The following is a 26,776-nucleotide window of genomic DNA, read 5'->3' as shown; positions in this document are numbered from 1 at the left end:
CTTTTAAGTAATTAAGGTGTTTTTTGTTTTTTTTTTTTTTTTTTTTTTCTAATAACTTCAATAATGAAACTGAGTGTGGGGATATTTTTTGGAGGCTTCTTTGCAGCTTTGGGGGTTTTGCTTTTTTTGGTGGCATTTGGAACAGATTATTGGCTTCTTGCTACAGAAATAGGAACTTGTTCAGAAGCACCCGAAGGTGCTGGGGTTAGTATGAACTTTTTATTTATAATGAGAATTACATATGGAGATTTTTGGGATGCATTTATTTTATGAATTTTTGAATATACTAGTTTTGTTTATTTTCTAAGAATTTACTTCTGTATATACTTTTGAATATACTCATTTTGACCTTCTGGAGGCTTACAAGCCTGCCTCAAAACCTCTTATAATCACCCTAAAATGAATCTTTATTTTGTGATACTGCTTTTGCAATATGATATTCTTTCAAAAGAAGAATGAGTGTTTATAAATGTTCTAGCTGATCTAAATTCAGACAGGTTGTGTGTCATTATGATGGTAGTGTTTTTTACATCAACATCTAATTGAATTTAATACTTTCAGCCATTCAAATATTGTATGATAATGGCTTTCTTTTTCTTTTTTTCCTTCCTTTGTAGGGAGAGAAGGCCACTTTCCATCATGAAGGTTTCTTCTGGAGGTGCTGGTTTAGTGGAAATGTAGGAGATAATAATGGCAGCATGTGGAAGTTTTGGTATAGTAAGTAATTTTTTCCTTTTACTTTATCTGCAGTAAAGATCTCATAATTGTTCTCATAACTGTTGGGGTATTGTGTGTTTTTTGTTTTTCCTTCTGTCTTATGGATCAGTAGATTTCATATGGCTTCTTTGGGGATCAGGTTCTTCAGCTACCTTAAAATAAATTCTTGACACACACTTTTGTAATCTATAGGAAACCCTAGGACAAAATGATACAAGTTTAGCTATCATATTACACTGTGATTGTTATGGATGCCCTGTAAACCTGAGTCCATTCTTACCTACAAAATCTTTCACCACTTACTGTTAAACAGTTGGTTTATTTCTCTTAAGTAGGAAAAAAAGAGCTTAGTGGTTAGCCTGGTCCATGAATTTTTGCTTGGGGAGTTTCTCTGTTCTTAACTGATGACAAATGGGTTAAGAAGGCAATGGGCAACTCCACAGTGAAAATGGTGTAGGACACACCATCTCCAGAAGAGTTTCTTTATTACATCCACAGATGACCCGTTGCTTTCTTTCACTACATCCAGGATTCTAAGATAGATAGAATGACGAGATCAGATAGTATTTTACAACCAAAATCTCCCATTTAGAACTCAAGCAAAATTTCTTCTCCAGTCTTTGGCACTCCCTCTGAGGTAGGGAGCTCCCTCACCTTATTGCAAAATTTCCATAATCCTTGTGAAAAGCAGGTGCCATCATACAAATTTGACTTCAACAGCCCATATTTTGCTAAATATATTGCTTTGTCTTGGTAGTTTTCACTGTAGTTAATTTCCCCTTGTTATTTATCTGGAAAATTATGTGGTCAGGAATCTGAAACTTAGATGGGGTTTAAGTTATAGTCAGCTTTTGTCTTTTGCTAGGAAGAAATTGATATTTTTAGAAGTATTTACTAAAAAGGGTGAAATTATCCTTTTCTGGAGGATATTCATTCCATAGATTAGACTCTTACTTGTGACCATTGTAAGCTCTTTGAAGATGCTTGATATTTTCATTGTTCTTTTACAAAAGAAAAAGTAATTGCCTGGATTTTGTTTGTTTGTTTTTTTTTTCTTTTTTTTTTCTGCACATGTAATAATGACAAGAATATAATTAACCCTCAAATGAGAAAGGTACATATGCATGCAAAGGCATACATATGCATCACATAAATTGCAGTGTGCTTTCAGCAGGGCTCGTTTACTGTCCCAGAGTACAAATCTATATTGCTCTGTAAGGAATATTCTTGTTTGGATTACAAGGCTTGTATCTCTTACCAAACCAAATTCACTGTAAACTGTTGCCTAGGAAAGGACCTGAAATCTTGACCTATGAAGCTCACTGTGCCCATTTGAAGAACAGACACACAATGTTGTTAAGGCAGGAAAATATTAATCTTTAGCTTTCTTTCACTTTTAGCCAACCAGTCACCTTCTAAGAATTGCACACATGCTTACCTGTCCCCATTTCCTCTTCTCCGAGATGAACACAACTCCACCTCCTATGACTCTGCAATCAGTAAGTATTGTTTGCTGCAAACGAATACAATGCCCATAGTTTCAAGAAAACAATTTGGATGCTTCAAAATAAAACAGCCTTATCACTCCACACAGTTTAATTAACAGAATTTTGGTATTTCATACTTCTCATAATTTAACAACATGCATATTTAAGCCACTGTTTAACAAAGCACGTAAATAATGCTTGGCTTTAGGAATGATGGCAGAATGGAGGTAATTTCTGAAAAAAACCAAAAAAACACCCAACAAAAAAAAACCAGAGATGTTTCCTTTTTAGTGCTTTTTTTCTCCAACATAGTAATGATCTTCCTTGGGTTGAATGCATTAAACTTTTTGTCACGTATTTCAATAAAACTGGTTTTGGTTGGAATTTTTTGTTTGTTTTGGGTTTTTTTTGTTTTGTTTTTGTTTTTTGGGAGGGGTTTTGTTTTTGTTAAATAAATAAACACATATGGAAATCTACTGCATTTTTACTTTATGTGGAAGGAGGAGCAGAGCTTGATGCTATCTGAGTTTATTTAACTGACTCAGATATACTTCACTGAGAAACTCTTGTACTGCAACAGACATACATGTAAGTATATATTTATATACATGTGAAAGATAAACATTAATAGAAAATGTTTGAATAGTGCCTAGAAAGCTCTGTCTTTACAACACTTAGGACTGACTTAAAAATATCAGGAACACTTATTCATATCAAAAGCTTTACAGAAACATATTTGAAGTGAATAACTTCTGATATCTATTTCACATGACTTTTTAAACAGCCTGTGATGTGTGCATGCTCTGTGTCTCTGAGCTTGCTGACTAAGGGACTTAAGTGATCCCTTCCAGTCCTGAAGCTGTAATTATCCTTTTGCTAACCTTGAAGTGTCTTTAGAATCCAATTTTTATGCTGCAGACATGAAAAAGAAAATAAACTAGAATTATAATGGTTCTGTTAATCTTTAGAAATTATGAACTGTTTGTCCAGGAAGAATTCAGACCTCACCATTCAGAGATCTAATCTGTAACTTCACAGCACATCTAGAACAGTTTATCTTTCCATTTGAAAGTGACAGAGTCATCAGCTCCTAATAGCCTAGACAGAGTTTGTATTCTACTGTTCACTCATACATTCACAAAGGTTCCTCAAATTATATTGTATGATTACACAGAAGTGGACAAACAAAGGAAAAGAAAAGGAGAAGGAATATCATCAAAAGTTTAATTAATTTTAGTTAATATTTGCCAAAAGAACCACTGCTCAAATATAATTTTCCTATCTATATTTCATATTAGGAGATTAAAAGTAGGCAGAACTGTACTATAGATGCTGGTCCAGGTAGAGTATATTCAGAGCCATTCCTGCTATATAAATAGATACAGTTGGATTGCTTTTGAGCTCATTAAAACTGAAGACATTTGGGGGTTTTTATGCCTACATTTCATTTTCAGCATCTAAGCTGAGTTATTTATTAGAACAGTTATGATTGTTCAAGAGTCTTTCACAACTTTTCATGAAGAAGGTTATGTCATCATCTCTTCTGTTAGTTCAAAACTTGTTTCTCCTTTAGTCTAGTTTGACAATCCTGCCCATGATATTTCGCAAGCAGGTTTTAAAAACATTGCTTCAACTGCAGTGGCTAAATTAAGAAATGCTAGAAGGTTATCCTCTTCTTCCTGATTCCTCGTGCAGGAAGTGGTTCTCTATAAAGCCAGTGGCAAAAGGCTCCAGTTTGGTTTCAGGAAGAACAAGATTTCATTTATTATTTGTATATCCAGTTGTCTGCATCTAATACTTTGGATCAGCAAAGCATAGAATAAAAGGGTACTACCAAAAAACGGAGGTTATTGATCCCTTTTTTTGGTTCTGCTACTGTTTCTTGATAAAATACTACCATTTTCATGGCTCATAGCTTTCTTGACATATTCTCTTTTGGGGATGATAAAAAGCCCAAATCTTCTCCCCAGGTTTATCATTGTATTTTTAGTGAGTCAATCAAGTTCTATTTTAACAAAGTATAACAAGATAACAAGAATTTGCTCTTTCATAGAAAAAGAAACAGCTGAATAAAGAGCTTTAAACTTCATTAGAAAAATTAAACATGTATACAACACATTTTCTAAAAATCTCTAACTTTTCTGTTCAACTTTACTTGCTGAACAAGTAAAGGCATGTGGCTCTTTTACAGACTATTTGACTTAAGAAACTTTTCGATCTTATCAGAGGAATTTGAATTTAACTTTAGCCCCTTGTGCAGTCCTTTGTGTGGAGACACAAGTGTGGTTTGTTGGAGTGCTGTGTCACCATCTAGCTAGAAGAGCTCAGACAAAGATAAATTGCCTGAGGAACATGAAATCTCTGATGCTTTTTAAGGGCAGTGTCTGGACCAAATTCTCTGTTGATGTAACTCCTTTGGCTTTAGCAGAAATGTGGCTCAGAGCTTTACTGGGCCAGAATTCAAAACAGGCTCACCGATCCTCTCAGTTCACTTACGTCTTTTTTGTATGTTTGGTTTGTGTTTGTGTTATAGTTCCTAAAAATCTTAAAGCACTGAGGAGAGGAAGCTTTAGTGTTTCAGTCTGCCTTCCAAAGCTTTAGACCAAAGGCTGGGTTCATTCTCTTGTAGAAACCTAGACTATGAGCTCTTGGTGTCAAGAGGACTACAGCCTTAGATGGAAATGTAAAGACAGAAAAGCTTATGGGGTGCTTATATTGGAGGTTTGAATGCATGCTTTAATGTATCAGATATTTTTTAATCATTACTGTTAGATGCATGACCAGCTTCACAGGGTTAGATAGCACTGCTTTGAAATTGCAGTTTGCTTTATCTTTTAATCATGGTTATAATGTTTCTGTGCATTCGTTGGTTTTGTTAAATAATAACAGAGTGGGGAGGACTTCCCCTAGCTGTAGTGTAAAGTATCATCAAAAGCTGTGTGATCCATCATTTATGGTTAATGTACTTTAAGAAATTTGTAGGCCATGTCATTTATCTTAACCTGAAACAGGTTCTAAATGAACTCAGGGGAAGCCTGACTCTAGTGACTTTCTATGATAGTACAGAGGTTTAGAGTGACAACTTTTATAATGTGCAGCTCTTAAGTCGACTTAGCACCTCATTGTGTTGCTAGCAGATTCATTTTTATGATGATTCACATATACAAGTGCAGTAACTACAACCTGGGAATAAAAACATTAAATTAGCCTGTGCAATAGAAATACCACAGCAGCACCTATATATTTCAAAATAGACATAATCATAAACAGATTAGTTGCCCCATCAGGCTATTCTGAAAACATAATAATATAGTGTTTTTAATGTTAATTCACTGCTAGCTAGATTCATGCATAATATCATGCAGACATGAAAAAGAAAACCGTACGTGTGGGTTATGAGGAAGGAGGGAATTGTGTTATTTGTTATCTTTCATTCACAGAGGTTTAGATTTCCTACTTACTCATACATGTCAACTACTTTGTTTAGTCCCATCACATCCAAAGCATTTTCCTGTATTGGTCATGTAAATGTGTTCTGTCTCCCAACTTCTTCAGAGTCCACTGTAATCATCTTTTGCATCACTCAAAAGTCATTAGGTTACTTAACACTGGTGTTCAAGGGCTATCACACTTTCCTAAAGTTCTTTTACTACAGGACAATACTAGGGCTGTCTTTGAAAAATGTGCAAATTTCTTATTCATGGAAATAGTACCATTGGCCATAGTGAGATTATTTGTAAGAAAAAGAAGTGAAAAATCTAACACTTAGTCACTAATTCCTCATTTTTATTTTTGAGGGGATTTTTTCAACTTAATTTGGAAATAAACAATAGTGCCCTAACTGTTGTAAATCACCCCAACACCGTTTGAAGCAGAAATAGAAGCATTTTAGTGGGGCAGCACTGGCACATAATTTTAATACTCTGATTTGTAGGTGCCAGTATTTTTTTTCCTGACTATTAGTATCTTATTTTGCCCAGTACTGGGCACATTGCCAGGATTTGAAGTAATGTCTAATGGATAATACACAATGTTTATAGAACTGAAGCAAAAATCTGATTCAGCAACTGTTAAATCTAAAATGGGGAGATCACATTTCTTGGCTGGTTTGTTAATGGCTTGAAATTAACCTAAAGTAATCTGGAAAATATCAGCCATGAAATCTGAAAATAAAAGTTGTACAAATGAAATGTTAGCAGTAATCTATTTCTAGGTGAAAAAAAAATGCTCTTATGTAACAGTCATATAATTACCTATGAGAGATTGTAATACAGTACATTTATAAGTGTGATCTCTGTAGTGCCCCAAGCAGCTATAAAGTAAGAAGCATTTTAAAAAGCAGCGTATCCATCTTGTGAATACTGTATTTTTTTTTACTGCTAAAGTTATTTTTAAAAAAAAAATTATTACTAAGGGATAGTAAAGGGTGCTGAATGAAGCTGAGAAAAGTCTTGCAAGGTTTTGCCATGTGTGTCTCCTGTGCTGCTGCTGAGATAGGTGATTTCATTTACAGCAGTTTATCTGCAGAGAAGATACTCCTGGTTGAGAGCAGTTCAGGCACTTCACCTTTCACTGCATTGGCACTGTGTGTGGCAAAACTCTTGTGAAAAGCATTTCAACATCTCTTTCATTAAATAGTGATGTAAAAAACTACACATTCTAAAATACAATCCACTGTCAGATCACAGGAAATGATCCCTTTTGGATGTTAGCTTGTCCATGATAGTTCAAGGAAACTTTTCCAAGTCATTTTGCCTACCCCTGGAAATTTGTATCTGGCATTGTACTAACACATGCTTCAAGTGTGGATGTGTACTAACACATCCTTATAGCGCTTAATAATTCATATTGATATTAAAATTAAGATTAAGTAGCTGGGGTTTTTATGGTAGACCACAATACTTGTATGGACTGATGGCTGTGTTTTGAAAACACTTTGAGTCGGCAAGGGCAGTGAAATGCTTGATATGCTTTCATGATGCTGATGTTAACATCTCCAATAGTAGAATGGTGCTTTGTGACATTAGCTAGGCTGTTCCTGGCTAACTGTTGTGGAGCTTCAGAGGTGTCCATGAGTGCTACACAAGTGTGTGTTGTAGGTGAGACAGCTCTGTAACTTTTCAAATGTATTATTGCTTCTCTTCCATGTCATGTATCAGTAGCATCTTAAAATATGAATCTGTAACTTCAGTTTATAATCAATGCTGGGATCTACTATACTAGAAAAGAAGGCTTTTGGTAATTTTCACCCATTTCTCCAAATTTTGGGACTGCACAAACCCAGATACTTCTATTTTTCAAATAATGCAAAAGTCTCTGGAGGGACCTAAATTAGGATCTTTAGAGAGAAAAACCAGTAGCAAGGAAAAACTACAGGTCATGTAATTTTTGAGGAATATAATGTTCCTATACACGCCCGACAGTGCAGTCGTGTGTACTCCTGTTTTCCGCTCAGTCTTTTTTATTTTTAGGCCTGCCTGTCATTTCCTAGGCAAATGTCATACTCAACAAAGGGGTTGCTTACCAAGATGAGTTACAAAACCTTCTGTTTAGCACTCTTGCAATACAGAGCAATGGTATCCAAGATTTTAAACACTGCAGATATGTTTACTTTGCACTCTGCAATAGTGCTTGCACTTTATTTCTTCTGTTGTAGGAACCACTTGGAATAATGCAGGTATTTTAGGTGGGTAACTCTAACATATGTGTGAAGTATCTGGAAGAGACAAGGGTACTCCTTGTCATCTGGACCAGAACATGGGCTAGCCTATGAAATACCTCAGTGAGACTTGAAATTGTGCAAACTTCTGTGAAAACTGTGTATAGATACACTTTGTATGGGCTCACTGAACCATTATTTCTTGAAACAGACTGTTTGGATCACAATGTCAGCCCTTTTCGTGGGATGTAAAGAAGAGTAATTCAAAGCAGAATCCTCTGTTTCATTTTATCTGTCATTGTGTGTCTCAACCTCAAAGCAGCAAAGTCTTTGACTTGAAGAATAATTTCATTCTTAGGAAGATTTAATTTCAACCAGCTCTTTTGTGTTCATCTATAGATGGCAGTTAAGCTAAATGACAGCAGTAGGCCTGAGTTGTTATTTTGAATGTCTAGCCCTTTAGAAACTGATCTTGCCCATCTAGGCAGAGATGATGGGGAATGTGATCCAAGCAAAAATGATCAGATTATAAAATAAGTGAAGCCATTTTTTCAGGAAAATGATGGCTTTTTAATTCCTTTACAAAGGTAAAAGTCTAAGTGCTCATACGGTGTTTCCTCAAACCTGTGCCACAAATGAACCAAATTACTTTCTGCCTTGCAGATTAGAGAGGGTAATATTTTGCTTGAAAAGTCACAGATTTGTGAGCAGACTTTGTACCTATCAACTACACCCTATTTTTTAATTGATGTTTAATGACTGAATTGGCTTAATGAACAAGTATTGGCATAATCAGACTTTATCCGTGATTCTTTAGGGTAAATAACTGTTTTGGAGAAATAGAATAGATGCTTCTTTCAGGGGATAGCTAGGTGAAATCAGTATTTCCCACATAATGCATAAAATAGTGTAGTCTTGTAGTCTTGTATAGTTACAGAGAGGTTGAAACAAATTTTCATCACTTACATTTGTACTTCTTTTGTGCTCGGTGTTTCTAAGACTATTTGAGCATCAAATCAAGCTTTTCTCATGAAATCTCACAAAACAGACTTCAAAACTTCCTGTATGAAGAGTAGATAATGAAAATGGATGTTGGTTTTGTAATGTTGGAGAATCTTGTGTCCCCCTTCATTGAGAAAATAGAAACACTGCTCCATGACTTAAGTGACTGACCATAATAATATACAAGAAAGCTTTTTCAAGCTTCATTTTGGCCAATGTGTCCTATTATGTAGTATGACTTTGAAGTACCTTGGGCCACCCATGTAAAAGAGTTGGGTGGTTATAGATTGATTTAGTGGTATTAGGCTTTAAACGAGGAAGTAATGTCCCATGGACTTGGAGACTGCAATGAAGCTTATCAAAGTAGCCCCATGAGTAAAATAATATGAAATTGCTTCAGAAACCCAAGACTGAAGGACTTGAGAGATTTACCTTTCTAGGTTCTCCATTCACTGTCCATTTGCATGAAGTGAATCATTTAACTATGTGTTTAACTTTAAACAGGTGCCTAAATCCCATAAGAGGTATAGTACTTAAAGCAACACACACATTTAACAGCTTTGCTGAGCCATAGCCTTATTTCTTCCCTACTACTCCAATAATTTTTTGTTTATGTGAAGTGGAGACTTGGATATGAACCAAACCACAATTTTAACTTTCTGCCAGGTATTTTCAGACACATTCATCCTTTTTTATGCCCAAATCTGCTGATGAGTGTGGCAGAAAATTATGTCTCTGAATGTTTGCCTGGATTAAAAAGGGTTATTTAAAGGGTGTGGCTAATGTAATGTGGCGAGCATGATCTAGCTAATACATTTACAAGGCTGATGATGTATTCTTTAACTTGTGTTAAGCTGGTCAAGTTAAAAACCGTATACTTTTGGAATACATTAGTGGGAAACACAAGCTGCTAATGCCTAGTGCACCTTCAGATTTCAGATGAGAGCAAACTTGAATTATTACTGAATAGCTGTCTCTAACAAGCTGTATGAATTTGAATCTTTCAGGATATGAACCAGTATAATAGTTGCTTGGTTGTGTTTTTCCACAACAGTAAGTAGGTGCTGTCAGATGATAAGTGGCAGTTTCTTTTGTGATACACTTCTCCTGACTTGCCAGCTGGCTTATATGCTTTCCCTCAGTTGGGTGGAAATGTTTTTCACTGACTGAATTGTCAGTGCTTCAAGATTTTCAGATCTGACGATGGAGATCTTTACAACTCATAATTTTACTAATGGGTTGTGTTAATGTACCAATTTTTAAATTCATGGGAGAAATTTATGTCACTCTTGTAGCATTTGTAAAATGATGACTTTGTTAAATGGATGTGCAATTAACCAGCTAAAAACTAATTGTTAGAAAGACTCTTTTGGCCAGAGTATGTCACAAAACTCTCAGCTCATTTATCACCAGCTGCATCCATTAATTCAGCACTGCTTGGCACTGCCTAACAGGCTTCTGAAACATCACATTTTAAATTTAATAAAATACAAAGAGATTTAGAGCAGAAATAGACTGGTTTAAGACACTTAGCTGTTTTTCAGAAATAAAGTTTACATTTTTTAAATTTCTCCCTGTTCCTAGCTGAAGTTTCTTTCTGCTGAATGTGGCTATATATAAGGAGCATTATCCAGCCGTAAATTGTAAAGAACTTACAGATTGTTATTAGTGATACAGTCTGGGCACTAGGAGTGTCAAGATGCTGCTGCTCTCTGCTTCTTCCACACAATTTTGGTAAAATAATTGTATCCTGTCAGTCAAATCATTCATCCCAAGGAATCACTGCTATAGCTTTGGTCAGGTTGCTAAAGTTATTGCTAAATATTCAGGAGATAGATTTCATCCACAATAACTTACATGCTGTTTTCCATGATCATCAGGTAAGGACTGGTAATCAAACCTATTTTGATCCACATGATATATAATGTATATGCAAAATAGAATTAATGTTTAATTTTTAATAAGGCAAGTGATAAGAGATGGGGAAAGGAAAATCTTTGTTAACCAACTTGGATAAGTTCTAAAAAGCACTGTGTTCTTTTTCTTTTTTCTTTCTTTTTCTCTAGTTTATCGAGGTTTCTGGACAGTTCTTATGCTCCTGGGAGTACTCACTGTTGTGGCGGCTAGTTTCCTCATCATCTGTGCAGCACCTTTTGCCAGTCACATTTTATACAAAGCAGGAGGAGGCTTTTTCATCATTGCTGGTGGGTATACTGTTTACTCAGTCAATTATAGAGTAGAAAGGACAAGTTATTTCTTCCATTTTCCTTAACCAAAAATTATATCAATCATGGTTAAAAGAAAGAGAAAGCATATAATTCTATCTTTTGCCTTGTGGAGTGCCTGTCTTGGAGACAATTCTTTGCACAATTATTTAGTAGTCGAACTATTCTAAAAGCTATTTTTGGGTTAAGGTTAAAAAACCTCCACATCCAGGACAAATAATGGAATTACATTGCAATTTCAATCTACTTTTTTAACAGGAAAAAGAAAGCATATTTAAGGATGTTGCCTTATAAGATTGTCAAGGGCTTTAGCTAAGGAGAGGGTTTTGTCCTTTATCAGTGATGCAAAAGATGATTACAGTGGACTCTGAAGAAGTTGGGAGACAGAACACATTTACATGACCAATACAGGAAAATGCTTTGGATGTGATGGGACTAAACAAAGTAGTTGTCATGTATGAGTAAGTAGGAAATCTAAACCTCTGTGAATGAAAGATAACAAATAACACGATTCCCTCCTTCCTCATAACCCACACGTACGGTGGAGGATGCACCCTCCCAGGGTTCAGCTGATACGGACAGCTCACTGGCATGCTGTTTGCTTAACCTTGAAAAGTCTGTGAAGATGTCACACTGGTGTGTAAGATATAAAGGATGTAAATGATAGTATGTGCTCCATCTCTGTTCTCCTTGGTTTAAAGCCTGGTGAGAGGCACCCCTGTGAGAACATATTGTGTTACGGGGCAGAGCCACCTGTGTCAGGACCACAAGGCCTGGGCTCTCTTTTTGCTTCTCATACTGACCCCCTGACCTTGCTTATCTGCTCCACCTCTAAGCTCTTCATATGCAGCTAGTGATCATTATTCCCTTCCAAAGGACTCTCAGTGAAGTGCAGGAAGTATTTTATAATATTTTAGTTGAAGAAAATCCTGCATACTTACATTATATCTCTTGAGAATTACTCCTCCACACTTCTAAAAGACATACAAAAAATATTCATAGGCTGACGGAGATTCTAAGATATTTCAATGCTTTTTGTCACTAATTTGCAGGGCAAGAGCCCATGTGAGTTTTGCTCTTTTTCTGCATTTGTAATGCATGAAAAACCTCAGCTGTCACTAGAAAGTAGCAGAAGCTGTTTGAGAGGAAAAGGGCACTTGAAAGATGTGGAACTGACTGGCAGAGGTGCAAAGCAACGCTTGTGTCAGTTCACTCTGGGTCAGTTCATCTGCCCTCATTTAGGTAGGGGAAGGTTAGATCCTCAAGCCTCAGGTAGCCTCCCTTGGCTTCCCTAGGAGGCCTACAAGAGGCAATAACATTCAATGGCAGTAAAAACGGTAGGTATGTAAGAAGTTCCCCCAGCTGGGGATTCATTTCACACTGAAAGAGGGGCCTAATTGGATCAGATGAATGTGCTATGGAGGAACCCTACACCTCTTTCCTTTGCTAAAAGAATCTAGAGAGACTATTTCTTTAGGTATGTGAAGTTAAGTGGGCTTTATTATCCCAGTGTGTGACCTTGGGTCTCTGTCTTTGCCCCTTTCACCCTTTGTCCCTATAGAGCAAATGTTCTTCAAGGGAAATCCTGATTTTTTTGCTCTCTCTGTATGTAGCATTTTTCAACTTCAGGACTGTTCTCAATCAGGGCTTTAGAAAAAAGCCATGCTATTTTTACTATTACCATTATTGTTGTTGAAAAGCAAAAAAGCAAAAAGTCTGTAGCAAAATCCTGCTATAATTTGTCAAAAAAGTGGTGGTGGCAGGAGAAAATAGGACCCATTCAGCTTGCTCAAGACAGAGCAAGATAAGATAGAATCTGTTGCAGAAGAGGGTGATGTGCTCTACTGTCTCCCTGCTGCCCTGATCCCTTCCTGTGCCTATCTCCTTCAGGATTAGAGAGTTCATTTAACTGCCTGCCAAATCAAAGCAGGGCATGGAAGGGGAGAGTGATGAGAAGTGGTGCATATTTATCACTTCTCAAACATGTGATCAGGATGCAGACATGGTGTGCATCTACTTAAACACAGACCTAATGGAAAATGAAAATATGTAATATGACTTAGATTAATGTGACTTAGATTTGGTGAAGTTAGAGTTCTTCTAAGACAGAAACCAGCAGGTTGTTTTGAAGAAAAAAAAGGAATTATACACATTGTTTTGAAAGAGCCCATATGATGATATCTTACCACAGAATTCAAGTATGTGTTATACTGTAGAGAATAATCTTCTGAGAAGGAAGTTAGACAAGATGATTGTTCTTTGGAAGTTAGGAAGAAGTTCTTAGGAAGAAGAAAAAGTAATTTTCCTACTTGTCTTAAAAGTAAGTTAGATTAAATAATTTTGATACCTGTTATTGGACATATCTTTGTCCTTCTGCAGCCTTAACTTACAAATTCGCAGCAGATAAAAGCTCTCCCTCAACTGAAGAGTGCAGCTTGTAGCATGATCTGCTGTGACATCTTAGGGTTCAGGAAGTAGCTGAAGATATTATTGGGAATGAGATTCTTGCCAGCAGTTCAGCCATCTGAAGCTGCTTTGTATGAACCAACTGCTTAAATTTCTGTTGTCAACAGTAAGAAACACTCAGATGGACACCACACCTCTGTGATAGAGGCAGATAGACCTGCCTTTTGGAGGGACCCAATCAAGAAGCCTAAACAGTGACACAAATAAATTTATCTTGAAAAGGACCTCTTGTGGGAATCAAGTCTGACATCCCATTTAGAGCAGGGTTGTCTTCAAAGTTAGATCAGGCAGCTCAGAGCCTTATCCAATCAAGTTTTTAAAATCTCAAATAACTGATGTTCCGCAGCATCTTTAGGCGCTTGTCCCAGTTTGACCAACTTCATTGTGAGAAATGTTTTCTTTTTTCCTTGTTTTCACCTGATACTGCCCTTGATGCAGTTTGTGACTATTACATCTCATTCCGTCAAGTCTGTAGGTCTCTGCAAATCTATCCCCATCTTTTTTTATAACTCCATTTAGAAAAATGAAGACTGCATTCTTCTCTAGACTAAAATTCCCCAGCTCATTCAGCCTCTACTTGTTCTCCATTCTCCTTACCATTTTGGTGGTCATCACCTCAGTTTATCAGTACCTCTGTTTCACATGGGGACCCCAAACTGGACATAGCTTACCACATATGCTATCACAAGTGTTGAATAAAGGGTGATAGTATTTTCAAACCTGATGACAGTGTTCTTGCTAATGCAGCTCTGTATGAGGTTAATTTTCATTTTTGTGAGACCTGCTTGAATTCTTGTATACATAAAGGGACCATTCTTGTACTTTAAGGAAATTATCTATGAGCAACACCAGATTCTTCCAGGACCCTTTACCCTTTAAGGCAGCCTTTGCCCTTCAAGGCAGCCTCTCTTGGGATCTTGCCTATCAGTTCTCTGCACAGATTGAAGTGTGTTCTGGGTCTTACTTTCCGTATTCCTCCTAGGATATTAACTTTTGCCATTCCTTGGCCATTATAACTACAATTAACACCAGCTATCCTTTTCCTGACTCATTTTTCCTTAACTGGGAGTAGCAAAACTTTGTAACCTTATTAACCACCTGAGTCCACAGGTAAAACTACACCTGCAAGACCTGTAGGGAAAAGTGAGTATCAGTTCAATGATACCACAGTCTCTGACTTGAGTCCTGCCTTTGCAGGCTCATCTCCATGTCTGCAACATCTGAGGAAGGTCCAAGAGCAGCTATGGTACTGAAAACTGTAAGAAGCCTTATAATTGCTTCAAAGGTTTTAGGAAAAGAAGGGAGCTGCCATAAAATGATCTCTTAGAGCAGCCTTCAATAAAGTTCATAATAACCTTGTTCCTCTTTCTACCTGGTGGTTGTGAAAACTGTCCTTTTGTACTGATGCCAATAAGCAATATACCAGAGCATTACAGAATCACACCCTGGTGAAGAAGCAAGATTAGAATTATGACTGCTGCTTCCTGCCAAAAGAGCAAAAAAGGATGGTACTTTAGTCTGAGATCCTAGATGAGGACAAAAATCTGTTTTCAGAGACATGTACCTACTCCCATAACTTTTGTATGGGAACCTCTGCATGTACTTCAGCAAAGAATGCCAACCATTATTTTTAAATAAAGATCACAATAGGCCAAGGTATGTGGTAGAATCTGAAATAAGGACAAGAACAGAAAAATGCATTTAATAAAAAAATACACACACACACACACACACACACACACACACACACACACACACACACACACACAGAGAGAGAGAAGTTTTCCTCAAGTGAGATAAAGAGTTCTAAACTTCCAGGCATAAGTAAAAAGCTCACATCACTCTTTCCAGCACCTGTTGTCTTCGTGTCTGCATAGTAAAAGATTCATGCCATAAACAGCCATTCACCATTGACAAGTGAAAGGCATTTCTACGTGGGAAGAATCAGTACTAAAGGCCAGCAAACTGCTTCTTGAATTCAAAGACATTTCTAAAGGTTCTGTATTCTTTCTCCTCTACAATATGCACAAGTATTTGTTTGAAAGAAATTCAAAAGAATGAATGTGAAAGACAGAAAAGAGTGACCTCAGAGAAGTCCGTGTCTTATCACACTGCACAGAGCTGTGTTTCAAACATGTGTGTTTATAAAAAAAAAGGAAAATGGACAAAAAGAAAGCAAAAGGAGTAGGAGGGAAGTATTTATTTGTCTTAATCTCTCTCAGACATATTTAATGTTCTAGGAATAATTTCCCTCATCATTACTGATTCATGCAACTGCTGTTCTATTTTTCATTCACTAAAAGGCAAAGGCAAAAGGACGTCTGCACTCTATGAAAAAGGTCTAAATGCCAAAAAAGTAGAAATATATCATAGTACACACTGTTCATAAAAATATTTGCTTCAAGAAATTGTGGGGATTTTTTTCAATCTTAGTAATTTTGTCTTGGAGCTTGCCTTTGAGAGTTCAAAACATTCACAATAGATTGCCAGTGCAAGACTGCAGGAGCAGATTTCTCAGGATAAATATACATTCAGTAAACTGTCTAAGCGCTTAACTCCTGTGAAGTCATAACTCTGTGAAAATTAGACAAAAGAAGTGCTAATGAATGAAATACTGATGGTGGCAACAGGACATGGTCAGTTTTTACTTAGCCTTAGTCTATTGTTCAAGATATTTACTGAACATGCTAAGTAATACACCTATTAATTAGTCTCCATTAGCAGGTGATGAGAACCCTTAAATACTCCTTTAGTGCCTTAATTAACTAAGAGGATTTACATACTCCTCCTTTCTTTTTCTTCCCTTTCAAGGAAGGACATTTATCTCTGCTTGACATACATTTCTTCTGAAAATTTCCATACCTGACAATTTGCCACTCACAGGTGTAACAGCTTGCTGTGAAATCACACCCGATGGATGATAGAGTCCCTGAAGTTGTTTTACCGCTGGCAGCCCTGGCTTGCTATTTTGCACCTACGTGGTGTTGATTCTAGTTTAACCACCAAGGTGTTGATTCAGAGTGCCTGAAAAGAAGGGGTGCCTATTTCTAGATTAAAGCACCTTTGATGCAGTTTTGTTTTAATGACAGATTTTTTACTAACTGCTCTACATAACTTTGCTTCCACCCAGGATGCCAGAGGGCTTTCCAGATGTGCAAGGCCTGGTTATACTTACCTGCTGCTATAGTAACTTTTTGTAATTATTATTGTTTTGGACTAAGTTTTCCCCAATGTAGAGATTAAATAGAGGACTAGTCTGAAAATGCATAGGCACAGCCAGTTGAAGAGGTAAATTCCAATGTCCTTGTGGATTTTGCCAGATTATTAATGTATCTTTCAAAATCTTAGTGCTATAATTTTTTTGTTCAAATTTTGAAACCTTGAACAAAATCCAGATATCTAATAACTCCATTTATGAATGTGTCTGTGAATTTCTACTTTTTTAATCAAAAGTTACTAGCTCTGTTTTGTTCTAATTTTCCTGTATTGGCCATATTGCCTGTTATCATTAGATGTTCTGTTATAAGAATCTTCTGCTCAATTTGAAGAGTTTTCAATTTAATTTCTTATTCTTCTTGTCTGGCCTTAAGGCAATCCTTCTTTCTGATTGTTTCAGTGGTTTTATGTTTAATACAAGCACAATACTAAATTCCATCAAAATTGAGTTTTACTTAGGTAAAATACTTTCAAAATTGAATTTATGCCTCTTAGAGTTGAGTGTTGGGTTTTTTCAAACTTTGTTAGGAATTTGAACCTTAGCAAAAAATGTAATCCTGGAAGTGTATTTCATAGACATGAAATGTGTCTGCCTCCTTCTTTATTTAGTTTTTCTACTATTATTTCAGCCTCCTAGAAACTGCAGATCCTTTGGGAATGTTTTGATTATGCCTCATCCCTTTTTTTGTTGGTCTTCAAAAGATGATGTTTATAAGGATTGAGCCATGAGGTCTTACCTGTCAGGATGACAGAATGTATGTAAAAATATTATATTTTGTCCATAAAGCAGTAGCAGGAAGATCATCAGATCACCAGGTTAAGCTGATGCATCTAACTTGCCTGCATCAAGTGAGGGAGTGAGGACAACAGCTGTTCCCTGGTAAATGGGCAGAAAGGGTGGGGAAGGAGGTTGTGAGGCAGCATCTCAGGTTGGGGATAGGGAAAGGTAACCATCAAAGGTTACCAGGACATGTGGATATGGAAGCAAATGCCTGGCCATGGGTGCTTACAAGTGCACTTGTGCTTTTTGCCAAAAATGTCACATTTGTTCAAGGTTGCATTGCAAGTATATGAGGTTACAGCCTGTAACCTCAAGTTTGGCAGTGAATGTTACCAGGACTGTGCACTCAATTGTGTTTTAATGAGGCACCTAAACATTCTGGGATAAAAATGTGATGGGGTGGTGCCTCTCAAGTATTTAGTCCTGCAACTTTGCTGTGACAGCTGGAGCTCAGGGAGCAAATGGGTACAGGCTGAAGCATGCAAAAAATTTAGACTCGTGCCCTCAGTCCTCCGGCAAATCTTCTTCTGGAGCATCTGTTCTGCAGGCTTGCATTTCTCAAGTGTCCACATTCCTCTAAAGTGAAATGAAATATTAGGAATGCAACTGATACTCTGGAAAGCACTTTCTTCTTATATCTCCTTCTGGTGTATAGTAACAAGGAGATTATCAAAGTTTGTAAGGACATGTGCTCCTATTACTGTCATGTATAAACAATTCAAAGACCTTTCAGAGGAGTGGTTGGGAAAAGGCTGTGAATTATGTGGTGGATTAATTTCAGGAAACTGTTGTATCCAGTTTGAGGTTATTTCTTATAGCCTGCTTCATAGTTATTAATTGTTGTTATGGTTTTTTTCCTCTACCAAGAGCTTCTTTTCTAAAGATGAATGATTTTTAATTAAATATATTTGAATTTTTATGCAAAATATTTGAGTAGAATACTCTGAAGTTTTGTGTTCCAAACACAACCCTTTTCAAAAGAATAAACAAGCAAATACAGATAATAGAAAGATTTCCCACTCCTTTCTATATCTCATCCTAAGACTGATAAAAACAATGCCAGAGTTTGGGAAGCAAAGGTACATTTTTTTCCTAGATTGTTCCATTCCATTCCTCCTCCTTCCCCCACCTTGACCTCTGAATTCCACCCAGTAAATACCTGCATGAATTTTGTCATCAAAGCCTGCCTACCAGAACCAGATATCACCTTTGTCATGTGAGCAAGCCTTTCAGTTCAAATCAGGAACAAGATGGAAGTAGTGCTAGTTAGAGGAAGCCAAAGGCCACCACTGGATAATTTTTATCCAGTGGTGGCTGACTGTGCCAGGCAGACAGGACCTCTAGCATTGATGGATTTTTAGGTAATACAGTAAATGTACCCAGCATCTGTCTCACACTGTTGTTAAAACCTGGTGTTTCTTTTCCAGGTGTCTTGTTTTCGCTGGTAGTCGTGATGTATGTCATCTGGGTCCAGGCCATGGCTGATCTGGAAAACTACACAAACATGAAAAAAATGGATTGCCCAGACTTTGCTGTTTATGTACGTTATGGCTGGTCATTTATGTTGGCTCCTATAGGAGTATTTTTTGCTTTATTAGCAGGAATGCTGTTCTTGTTGGTGGGGCGTGACATTTATTTACACTCAGACTAGTCAGACGCTGCTGAAGGGAATACAGCAATACTTGTGAAACTTTGTGACATGTGTATACTGGAACACAATTTTGTATATTATTACTATTATAGCAATCTTAAATGTGCAGGCAGCCTTCATGAAGTTCTTCTATTACTTGTTCAAGGGTAAGGGACACAAAACTCAGTACAGGAAGAAACGACCTTTAGTCCCAACTAGTTGTTTTTAATTCTTTAGAAAGTACACGTGGTTCTTCACATTGTGCTATTAGCAGCATTTTTGTAGGCTAACAAACAGAAGAAAATTTTTTTCTGCAAGTAAATCATGAATATGAATTGTCTCAAATCAACATTTTATACATTTATCTTTTAGCATTTACACTGTTCTTCTGTTTGTAGAGAATGGCACAAGGTATAGGAGAAGGCAAACATTCAAACACAGTAATTCAATCTACCTCCTCTCCTGTTTTCCACTACTTGCCTTAGCTTTAATGGCAGCAAACATGTCTGCACTTTATAAAAATAGAGTGCAGTTGTTCATGCAACATCCATAGGAAGAGGACTGGAGAGAAGACAATTGCCATGAATGTGTAAAAGCTTAACTGTTCTATTACCCATTTCTCTTCTCTGTATGCATTTGAAAGCTGTATACTTTGTATTCTGAAATCCATGTGTTGCATGATTCTGTAAGCCAAAATGCCATAGTAGAATCATTATCTGAAGTTATGCCAAAATTGTATTTTGAGTTATAGCATTAATATTTTAATTAAATTTTAACCCTTTTATTTTTCAGTGGAACAGAGAGAGTTGGCTCCTCTAAACAATATTTTCATGGTTGTGTAAAATTAATTTTTTATTAAAAAAGGTTTACTATCAAGACAATATTTAGGACATGAAAATGTGTGTCTTGTGCAGCCTTCAGTTTCCCACATGTTAAAAATTTGCATTATAGACCAAATCCAACTTGCCTACTAGTCTTGCTAGAGAAAGCAATGAGCCTAGCTAAGACTGCCAGGGAGATGGATTTGGTACTGCATTGTAGGAGTGACTGGTTCTGTGTGTGTGTGCATGCACATCTGTGTGGAAGATGGGGTAAAGATGAGACTATATGCGTGGTATGGAAAAGATGGGGTTGAGTTTTAACAATGGGGAAACTTTGTCTGGCATTGGGCCCAAATAGAAATTAAATCCATCTGAGAGTGTGCTGGTTTTCACTTTGTAACTCAATGCAGAATAGTTTGGGGCTGATGGGGAAAAGTTAAGGCTGCATGTCGGTTTGTTCTTGTTCATAATGCTTAATTCCACAGCTGGTATGAATACTGAAAGCATTGCTAAAAGGCAGGAAAGGAATGCCCACAGAGAAGATGTGGTGAGCCAGATTGGATGTTATTCCATTTTGGGAGGTTTTGTGATTGGAAGCTTTCCAGCCTTTCCTGCTACTTATTTATTTTTCCCTCATCAAGATTAGTGTTATACATTATAGAACAGGAAGACAACAAGAGTAGGAGGTAGGGAAGCTGGGACTGTGAGGTTTAGAATAATTACCAATTCACAAAAATATTTTTATTGGCAAATAACATGGTGTTTTTAATTACTGTGTCAGAGAGTATGATGGGTGAATTTTAACCAAGTATTCATAAGCATATGTGTATGAACCCCACATAAATGATAGCCATCCGGAGAACATTAGGGTTACACCATAATGCCGTTGGTTAGTCAGGAAATGCTGAAATTAACCCTGCTCGTTGTGCATATGGTATTATATTCCTGCCCTTAATTACACAATCACATACTGTTTCTCAAATAATACATTCTGTTGGTTTTTGCCCTCTTTATAGTCTAGGACACTCACTGCTAATTGTGAAGGTAAACTCAATAATCAAGAGTTATTGACTAGGTACCCCATCCCAAACCCTGTCTGCTTCTCTGCAGGGGTGAGTCCTTCTCCACAAGAGCTTAAGGGGACAATATGCTTGAGCCACTTTCTTGCAGCTTTTGAAAGCTGGAGGAATTGAGAGGTGCCTCAGACCTGGACCTCTTCCAGCAAACCCAACCATGTGTGCAGCAGCAACTAATAAACTCGGCAAGGATTGAGCCAAAGGCTCCTGTGGTGCCCTTAATTCAGCCCATGTGCATCTTCAGAACTCTCTCCATTATGCAGCAAAATTAGTTACACTTTTGTGTGCAAGACATCCTCTCCTGGAGGCAACCCTTTGGGTCAGACTGTGGATGTAATGGCCATCAAGATCCAAGGTGTTTCTGAGGATTCCCTTGAAAATGTCTGGAAGCCTTTCCAACACCAGCAGAAATTTCTTGAGTCCTCATAAATTTTTCACGCAGACTCATATGTTGGCAGCAGTCCGTAGCTCTATCAATTTGCTTTAATTGGATTCCCTCTTAGTGGCAGAACTGAAAGTCAGGTTCTTTCTGAAATGGTGGGGTTTGTTTGCTCCCTCCAAAAAATATATGTAGGTAAGCATGTGATATGTAATAAGTAGTTGCTGCAGACCAAGGAATGGTGTTAAGGGTGGTGGGGAGGCATTTCTGGATGATTATTGCCTAAAAGCACAGTTTAACTCTTGTTCTTCTGATTTCATTAAAGAGCTATGTGCAGGGGAATGGGTTTGCAAGAACTTGGGGAAGACAGGCCAGCTAAGGCAACTTGCTTTGTGGCATTCTTCCAGATATGCTTTTGTCTAGAAAATCCTTGGCAGGGATGCAGGGATTTTCATGAGAGCTGAATAAAATATTGTAAAGAGGATTAAATACACTAATCAAAATATTCTGTGAAATTGGTCAAAGAACTGTGTTCCTCACAAATCCATAGGAGTTTGGGAGTTTGGTTGGTTTTTTTTTGTTTTTTTCCTTAATAATTTCCTAGCTGGCTTAATAGCCTGTGATCATATTGGAAGAAAAGAGATTTATATTTTAACAAATGTGTTTGGAAGAGTGAGGAAGAAGAGTAAATAAGAAGCATTTTCTGATTGCTTTCAATCTGTAAATCATCCATTTGTCCAGTGCAAACATGGGAAGGACTATGACTGCCCACAAAGGAGACAGTGTGAAAATAAGGAGAAGGAAGTGAGATAGGAGGGAGAAAAAGACAGGTAAGTGTCCCTCTGTCGATGCCATCTACCAGACCTCTGTGCAGCTGTTGTTGATCCCTGGGGGATACACCAACACAATGTGGCAAAGGCAGCTGCAGACAAGACCAGTCAGAAAAGGATTTTGCCCATTTATTCTTTTTACTCATTTGGATAGCTGCTGTAGGTTTCACTGGAGCTGACCTTCATGAAATTTGTGGCTGTTTATTAGCATTTACATTAATGAGATAAAACAGTGTTCTCCTCTGAGGAAATGCAAAAAAAAAAAAAAAAAAAAAGCCTGCTTTATTTCTCTGCAGGGAGAAATAAAGCTGCCGCTGAGACTGTACTCTGTAGTGTGCTAGTAAACTGCTAGTAAAACAGTTGTAGGTAGTGTCTATAGCTGTCTTCATTCCTGCAAAATCCTGGCTGTGAAGTATGTTGTGCTTATTATCTTTTAAGAAGTCATATTGAATATCTTAAATGAGCTATTTACCTTCTGATGCAGCAGCTGGCTCTCCTCTGGCTCTCCTGTTCTTATTTGTCCTTTTGGCAGTGTGATTCCCAGGCAGTGAAGGCTAGATAAAGTATGTTCACATGAAATTCTGCTGTTAACTTACAATAAGTCTGAACTGATGCAGCTGAAGCTGGGGGAGACACTGAAATTGAAAACAGAAGTCAGTCATCCGTAATCAAAAGTGACAGAAAGGATGAAGAATCGCAAGTACTTACAGCACTGCTTTTCCCTCTGTGTGTCTCAATCACATTACCAGTTTAAGACCAAAACTGGTCTGTCTTTCCAGTCCTTATGTGCCTTATCTACTCAGGAGACATATTTACAATAGTGGTCAGAAGAGCCATTTGACAAGAAAGAATGGAGGGCTGGCAGCAATTCCTGTTAGACATCTCCAAACTGCACCTGATTTTCTCCTGTGTCCCAAAGAGCCCAGAAGGGCCTCATGGAGTGCTGCAAGGCTAGACATTTTTGCTGTGAGGATAAGGAAAGGGCTTGGAGCACAAATCACCCCGTTACTTGCTGTAGATCTGTTCCTTGTCTGTTCCTAAAATCTGGCAAGAATGCATTTGGTACAAACTAGGGAGCTGGGGGGATGGTAGTGGGGTAGGGGGGGGTGGAGGTGGAGAGCAGCTCTGTGCAGGGAAGGTGCCTTTCACACTGAGACTCAGCCACTCTGTACTGGGTTAAATCAAGGGAACAGTCTCAGTGGTGTTACTTCACATTCGTCACACTGTTACTCCCCACCTGCACCCGGGTACCTTAGGAGATGTTATCTGAAATGACCTGGAGATGGTTCAGGTTTTAAACCAGTTAAGAGAAAAAGCTTAAATTGATGCATCTTTGAGTTGGAAGATGTTTAAACCAAAAAGAAACCCAGAAGGATAATGAAAAACGTTCCCCCCTCCTCTTCTATACCACATCAGATTGACTAATCCTCTGTTATGTGGCTTTACTTTGAAACAGATCATTCTCGTTGCAACACGTTTAATGCTGCCAGCCACCACATGGTTATTTGGCAGCTATTTAAAGCTCAGATCATATTACTCTGTCGCAGTGCTAGGCACCCATGTTCCAACTGGTATACAACTGATCTAAAGAGAAATCAGCTTCAGGTTTTGTTCTCTGAAATTAAATGTGACGGCATGATCTCTATGATCCCTTTACCCCCTTTTTCTCTCTTTCTTTTTTTTTTTTTGTATGCATTATTACTTTTTGGAACAGCATTTTGCTAGCACCACAGGGGAAATTCAGTTAGGTTGTCAGCCTGATATAGTGTATTATCAGACACGTTAGCTTTTCCTCCCTCTTACATTTGCTTAAGAGCTTATAAACCACAGAGAATAAAAAGTGCTAAATAGAATGAAATGACCTGTCAAGGGTAGATATAGTATTTGTGAATGACTTAAAAAAATTCCAGCAGCTTCAAGCACTCCAGTCTCACTGACTGTCTGTGTTATCTTGAAATTTGGCCTCTTTCTTTATTCCTCCAAGTAAAGCTCTTTGATGGGCATTGATCTTTGATGATTCTGTCTTGAAAAGGACTAATTTTGTCTTTTCGTGTTCAGTCCAGGGTGAGATTTTGTAGCAGGAGAGGATATCTTGATGAGATTTGAAATAGATTTGAAACTTGCTCTTAATATCATAAGACTAAACTTGAATTTTTCAAAACATTGAACAAAGTCAAGAAAAGCTAGTCCCGAGAAGAATTAACCAATAAATACACTGTATTTAGTAGGGAATTTAGTTATTCTATTAATGTAAAACAGGAGAATTTTCCATGGAAAACAAAGTGACTGATCTCATGCCCAGCTCATTGTGAATTCTGATAGATGTATTAAATTCAGGAGCTGCAGTGATCATCTTGCATTTAACCTCTCTCAGGAAATATGGGATAGTGCTTTCAAAGAAGCTCCAGTGAGTCTTGATTAGGAAACTGAAGTTTTTTAATGTAATTCTTTTTTTACTCCTATTTTCTGACGTCCTGCCCATTTGTACGTCATCATCCTCCCCCTCCCCTCCCCTCCCCCCTGCAATTATGAAAAAAAACCTTCTCTGGGTTTAAATCTTTGCCCTGAACTTTAAATAACAAATTGCTAGTCAAAGCAATATGTACAGCATATTCCTGTATGTTCTGGGACTAGTGTTAAGTACCTTGGTTCTTTGGCATCACATAATCCAGTACAAGAGCACCCTTTCAGCCTTCCCTGAGAAGCAGGCTTTAGGGAGGGAAGTGTTAAGCTTCCCTTGAAGCACCTCAGCCTTTGAGGCACTGGTGTGCTGTGCCATGCACAGAACAGTCCTGCACATGCCTGGTGCTGAGAAGAGCCTGAAGAGCTCTGTGAGCTGCTGCAGGACCCACATGTGGGACAGCTCAGAATGCAGTCTCCAAGACTTGTCTATGTAGCAGTGCATGCAGACAACTAGCTTTGAAAAGTTAGCTTAAGTACTGTACTCTGATGGTGGCTGTGCCTGTGGTGTGCAAGACAAAGAGAGGGCCAAAGAGAGAGGAGGAACAATAACCTGGATTATGCTCTCTGCCTGCCCCACAGAAACAAGGCCCAGTGTACCAGTGCTGTGGTCCTGTCACTGTAGCTCCAAGTGCCTTTTATGTTTCTGAAGTTGCAAATACACCCTTAGTTTGTGGGTTTCCCTAGTGTTAGTTTTGCCTAGGGAAATGAGACTGGTGGGATTCAGAACAGAACAGGGTATTTGTAAGATGTAGCTCTTTAGCTGGATTGATACACTAATATAGAAAAGCTGTGCACAATTTCATATTTCCTTGGAAAATTTTTCTAGCTACTCTCCATACCTATAGAGAATGCAATCCATAGGAGGCGCTGGCTTCTACTATCAGAAAATAAAAGTTCCAGCCTGATTTAAAAAAAAAAAGCAAACTCCTATCAGCTTAGTTCTTCTAACTCTAATGAAAACCTAGGAGTACCTTATTGTACAAATGATCTTGAATAAATCTGTCACAAGGCAGTGACATATATACTTAAAGACAGGATGGTGACAGTTGGTTCTGTTGTGTAAGACCCTCTTATAAGTCTAACCTGTGATTCACACAGTGAATATTTCGATAACCTTTCTGCAATAAGAAGTGTTACTTGTAATTCAGATGGATGGGAATATTAAGCAATTATATTCCAATTATGAGTTGCTGTAAAAAAGCATGTCTGACATTTTTGCTCTGCAGAAAGGAACCCAAACAAATTCTATGCATATTTCAGTGGCTCAGATTGCTCTTGGTAATCTGTCCATACCTCCGATGCTCCAGTGAAACAAGCACATCCATTGAAGACTCTGCATGAATCAGCTATGGGCTCTTTAATTTAACTGAGGGCTTCTGCTGTCAGAGTAAGAAAAAAATCATTAACTCGATAGTCCAAAGTACAAACCCCACTGAGGAGCTAAGACCCTACATTTTGGTATCTGAAACTCCATGATCACCCATTTGCTTGGGTTATTTGGTCAGATCCTTATTCCAGCAAAAACAAACTGCCTATTCAGTTGTTACCCGTATGCCTACGTGCAGGAACACCAGTAGATGCAAGAATTGTGTAAAAACTTCTCAGTAACAGAAGAAGATAGGGCTTTGAGAGAGCAATTTAACATAAAACATTTGGCCCACACCAGCTTTTCAGTGCACTTGGATCCTGCCAGTGAAGAACACCAAAGGTGTGGCTTTCAATTTTGGAAAGAACACTTGTATGGTATCAGTGTCTGAACTACTCCCGCGTCAAGACAAATGGTTGCAAAACCAAACTCTTCCTCTCATGAGACTGGGACACCCGCCAAATTCCTCCTCTGTGAAAGGGAGAATCTGCGTCGTGTTTGTTTGAGATTTATATTTGTTGTTTACCTAAGAGGGAACATGGGTGACATTCACGTCCTCCTGCTGCAGACAGGACGGAAACCCCCGCGGCTGGGAGGCGCTTCCTCTCCCTTGGCCGCTCGGGGGACCGGGAAAGACGGCGAGGCGATGTGTGGGCCG

The 26,776-nt window shown here is 37.9% G+C and overlaps 1 protein-coding gene and 1 long non-coding RNA gene across 5 annotated transcripts; one reads left to right on the top strand and one right to left on the bottom strand.

Annotated features, from left to right (window-relative positions):
- The first annotated feature begins 63 nt into the window (after positions 1 to 63).
- TMEM182 (transmembrane protein 182) lies at positions 64 to 19,762 on the top strand. Its single transcript, XM_064408019.1, has 5 exons — positions 64 to 204; positions 618 to 717; positions 2,118 to 2,216; positions 10,932 to 11,069; positions 18,981 to 19,762. Exons 1-5 carry the CDS (start codon positions 64 to 66, stop codon positions 19,202 to 19,204), a joined length of 702 nt encoding a protein of 233 aa, XP_064264089.1. The 3' UTR covers positions 19,205 to 19,762.
- Positions 84 to 26,776, bottom strand: LOC135293619 (uncharacterized). 4 transcript variants are annotated; one of them, XR_010355737.1, is made up of 5 exons: positions 26,645 to 26,776; positions 26,046 to 26,131; positions 22,762 to 22,924; positions 18,933 to 19,047; positions 15,758 to 18,129 (listed from the first exon to the last, which is right to left on the bottom strand). It is a non-coding gene; the product is annotated as an uncharacterized LOC135293619 (long non-coding RNA). The 4 variants fall into 4 exon arrangements; XR_010355740.1 differs by lacking the exons at positions 15,758 to 18,129; positions 18,933 to 19,047 and adding an exon at positions 84 to 2,230; XR_010355741.1 differs by lacking the exon at positions 18,933 to 19,047.

The sequence above is a fragment of the Passer domesticus genome, chromosome 2, assembly GCF_036417665.1.
Source record: "Passer domesticus isolate bPasDom1 chromosome 2, bPasDom1.hap1, whole genome shotgun sequence".
Classification (NCBI taxonomy): domain Eukaryota; kingdom Metazoa; phylum Chordata; class Aves; order Passeriformes; family Passeridae; genus Passer; species Passer domesticus.
This window is presented reverse-complemented; position numbering and strand designations above follow the sequence as displayed.

What these genes read in the sequence shown, in the direction of transcription:
- TMEM182 (XM_064408019.1), top strand. Translation starts at nt 64, where the DNA reads ATGAAACTGAGTGTGGGGATATTTTTTGGAGGCTTCTTTGCAGCTTTG. An exon ending in AAGCACCCGAAGGTGCTGGG is followed by an intron (nt 205 to 617) that starts GTTAGTATGAAC and finishes CTTCCTTTGTAG; the next exon opens with GGAGAGAAGGCCACTTTCCA. An exon ending in CATGTGGAAGTTTTGGTATA is followed by an intron (nt 718 to 2,117) that starts GTAAGTAATTTT and finishes TTTCACTTTTAG; the next exon opens with CCAACCAGTCACCTTCTAAG.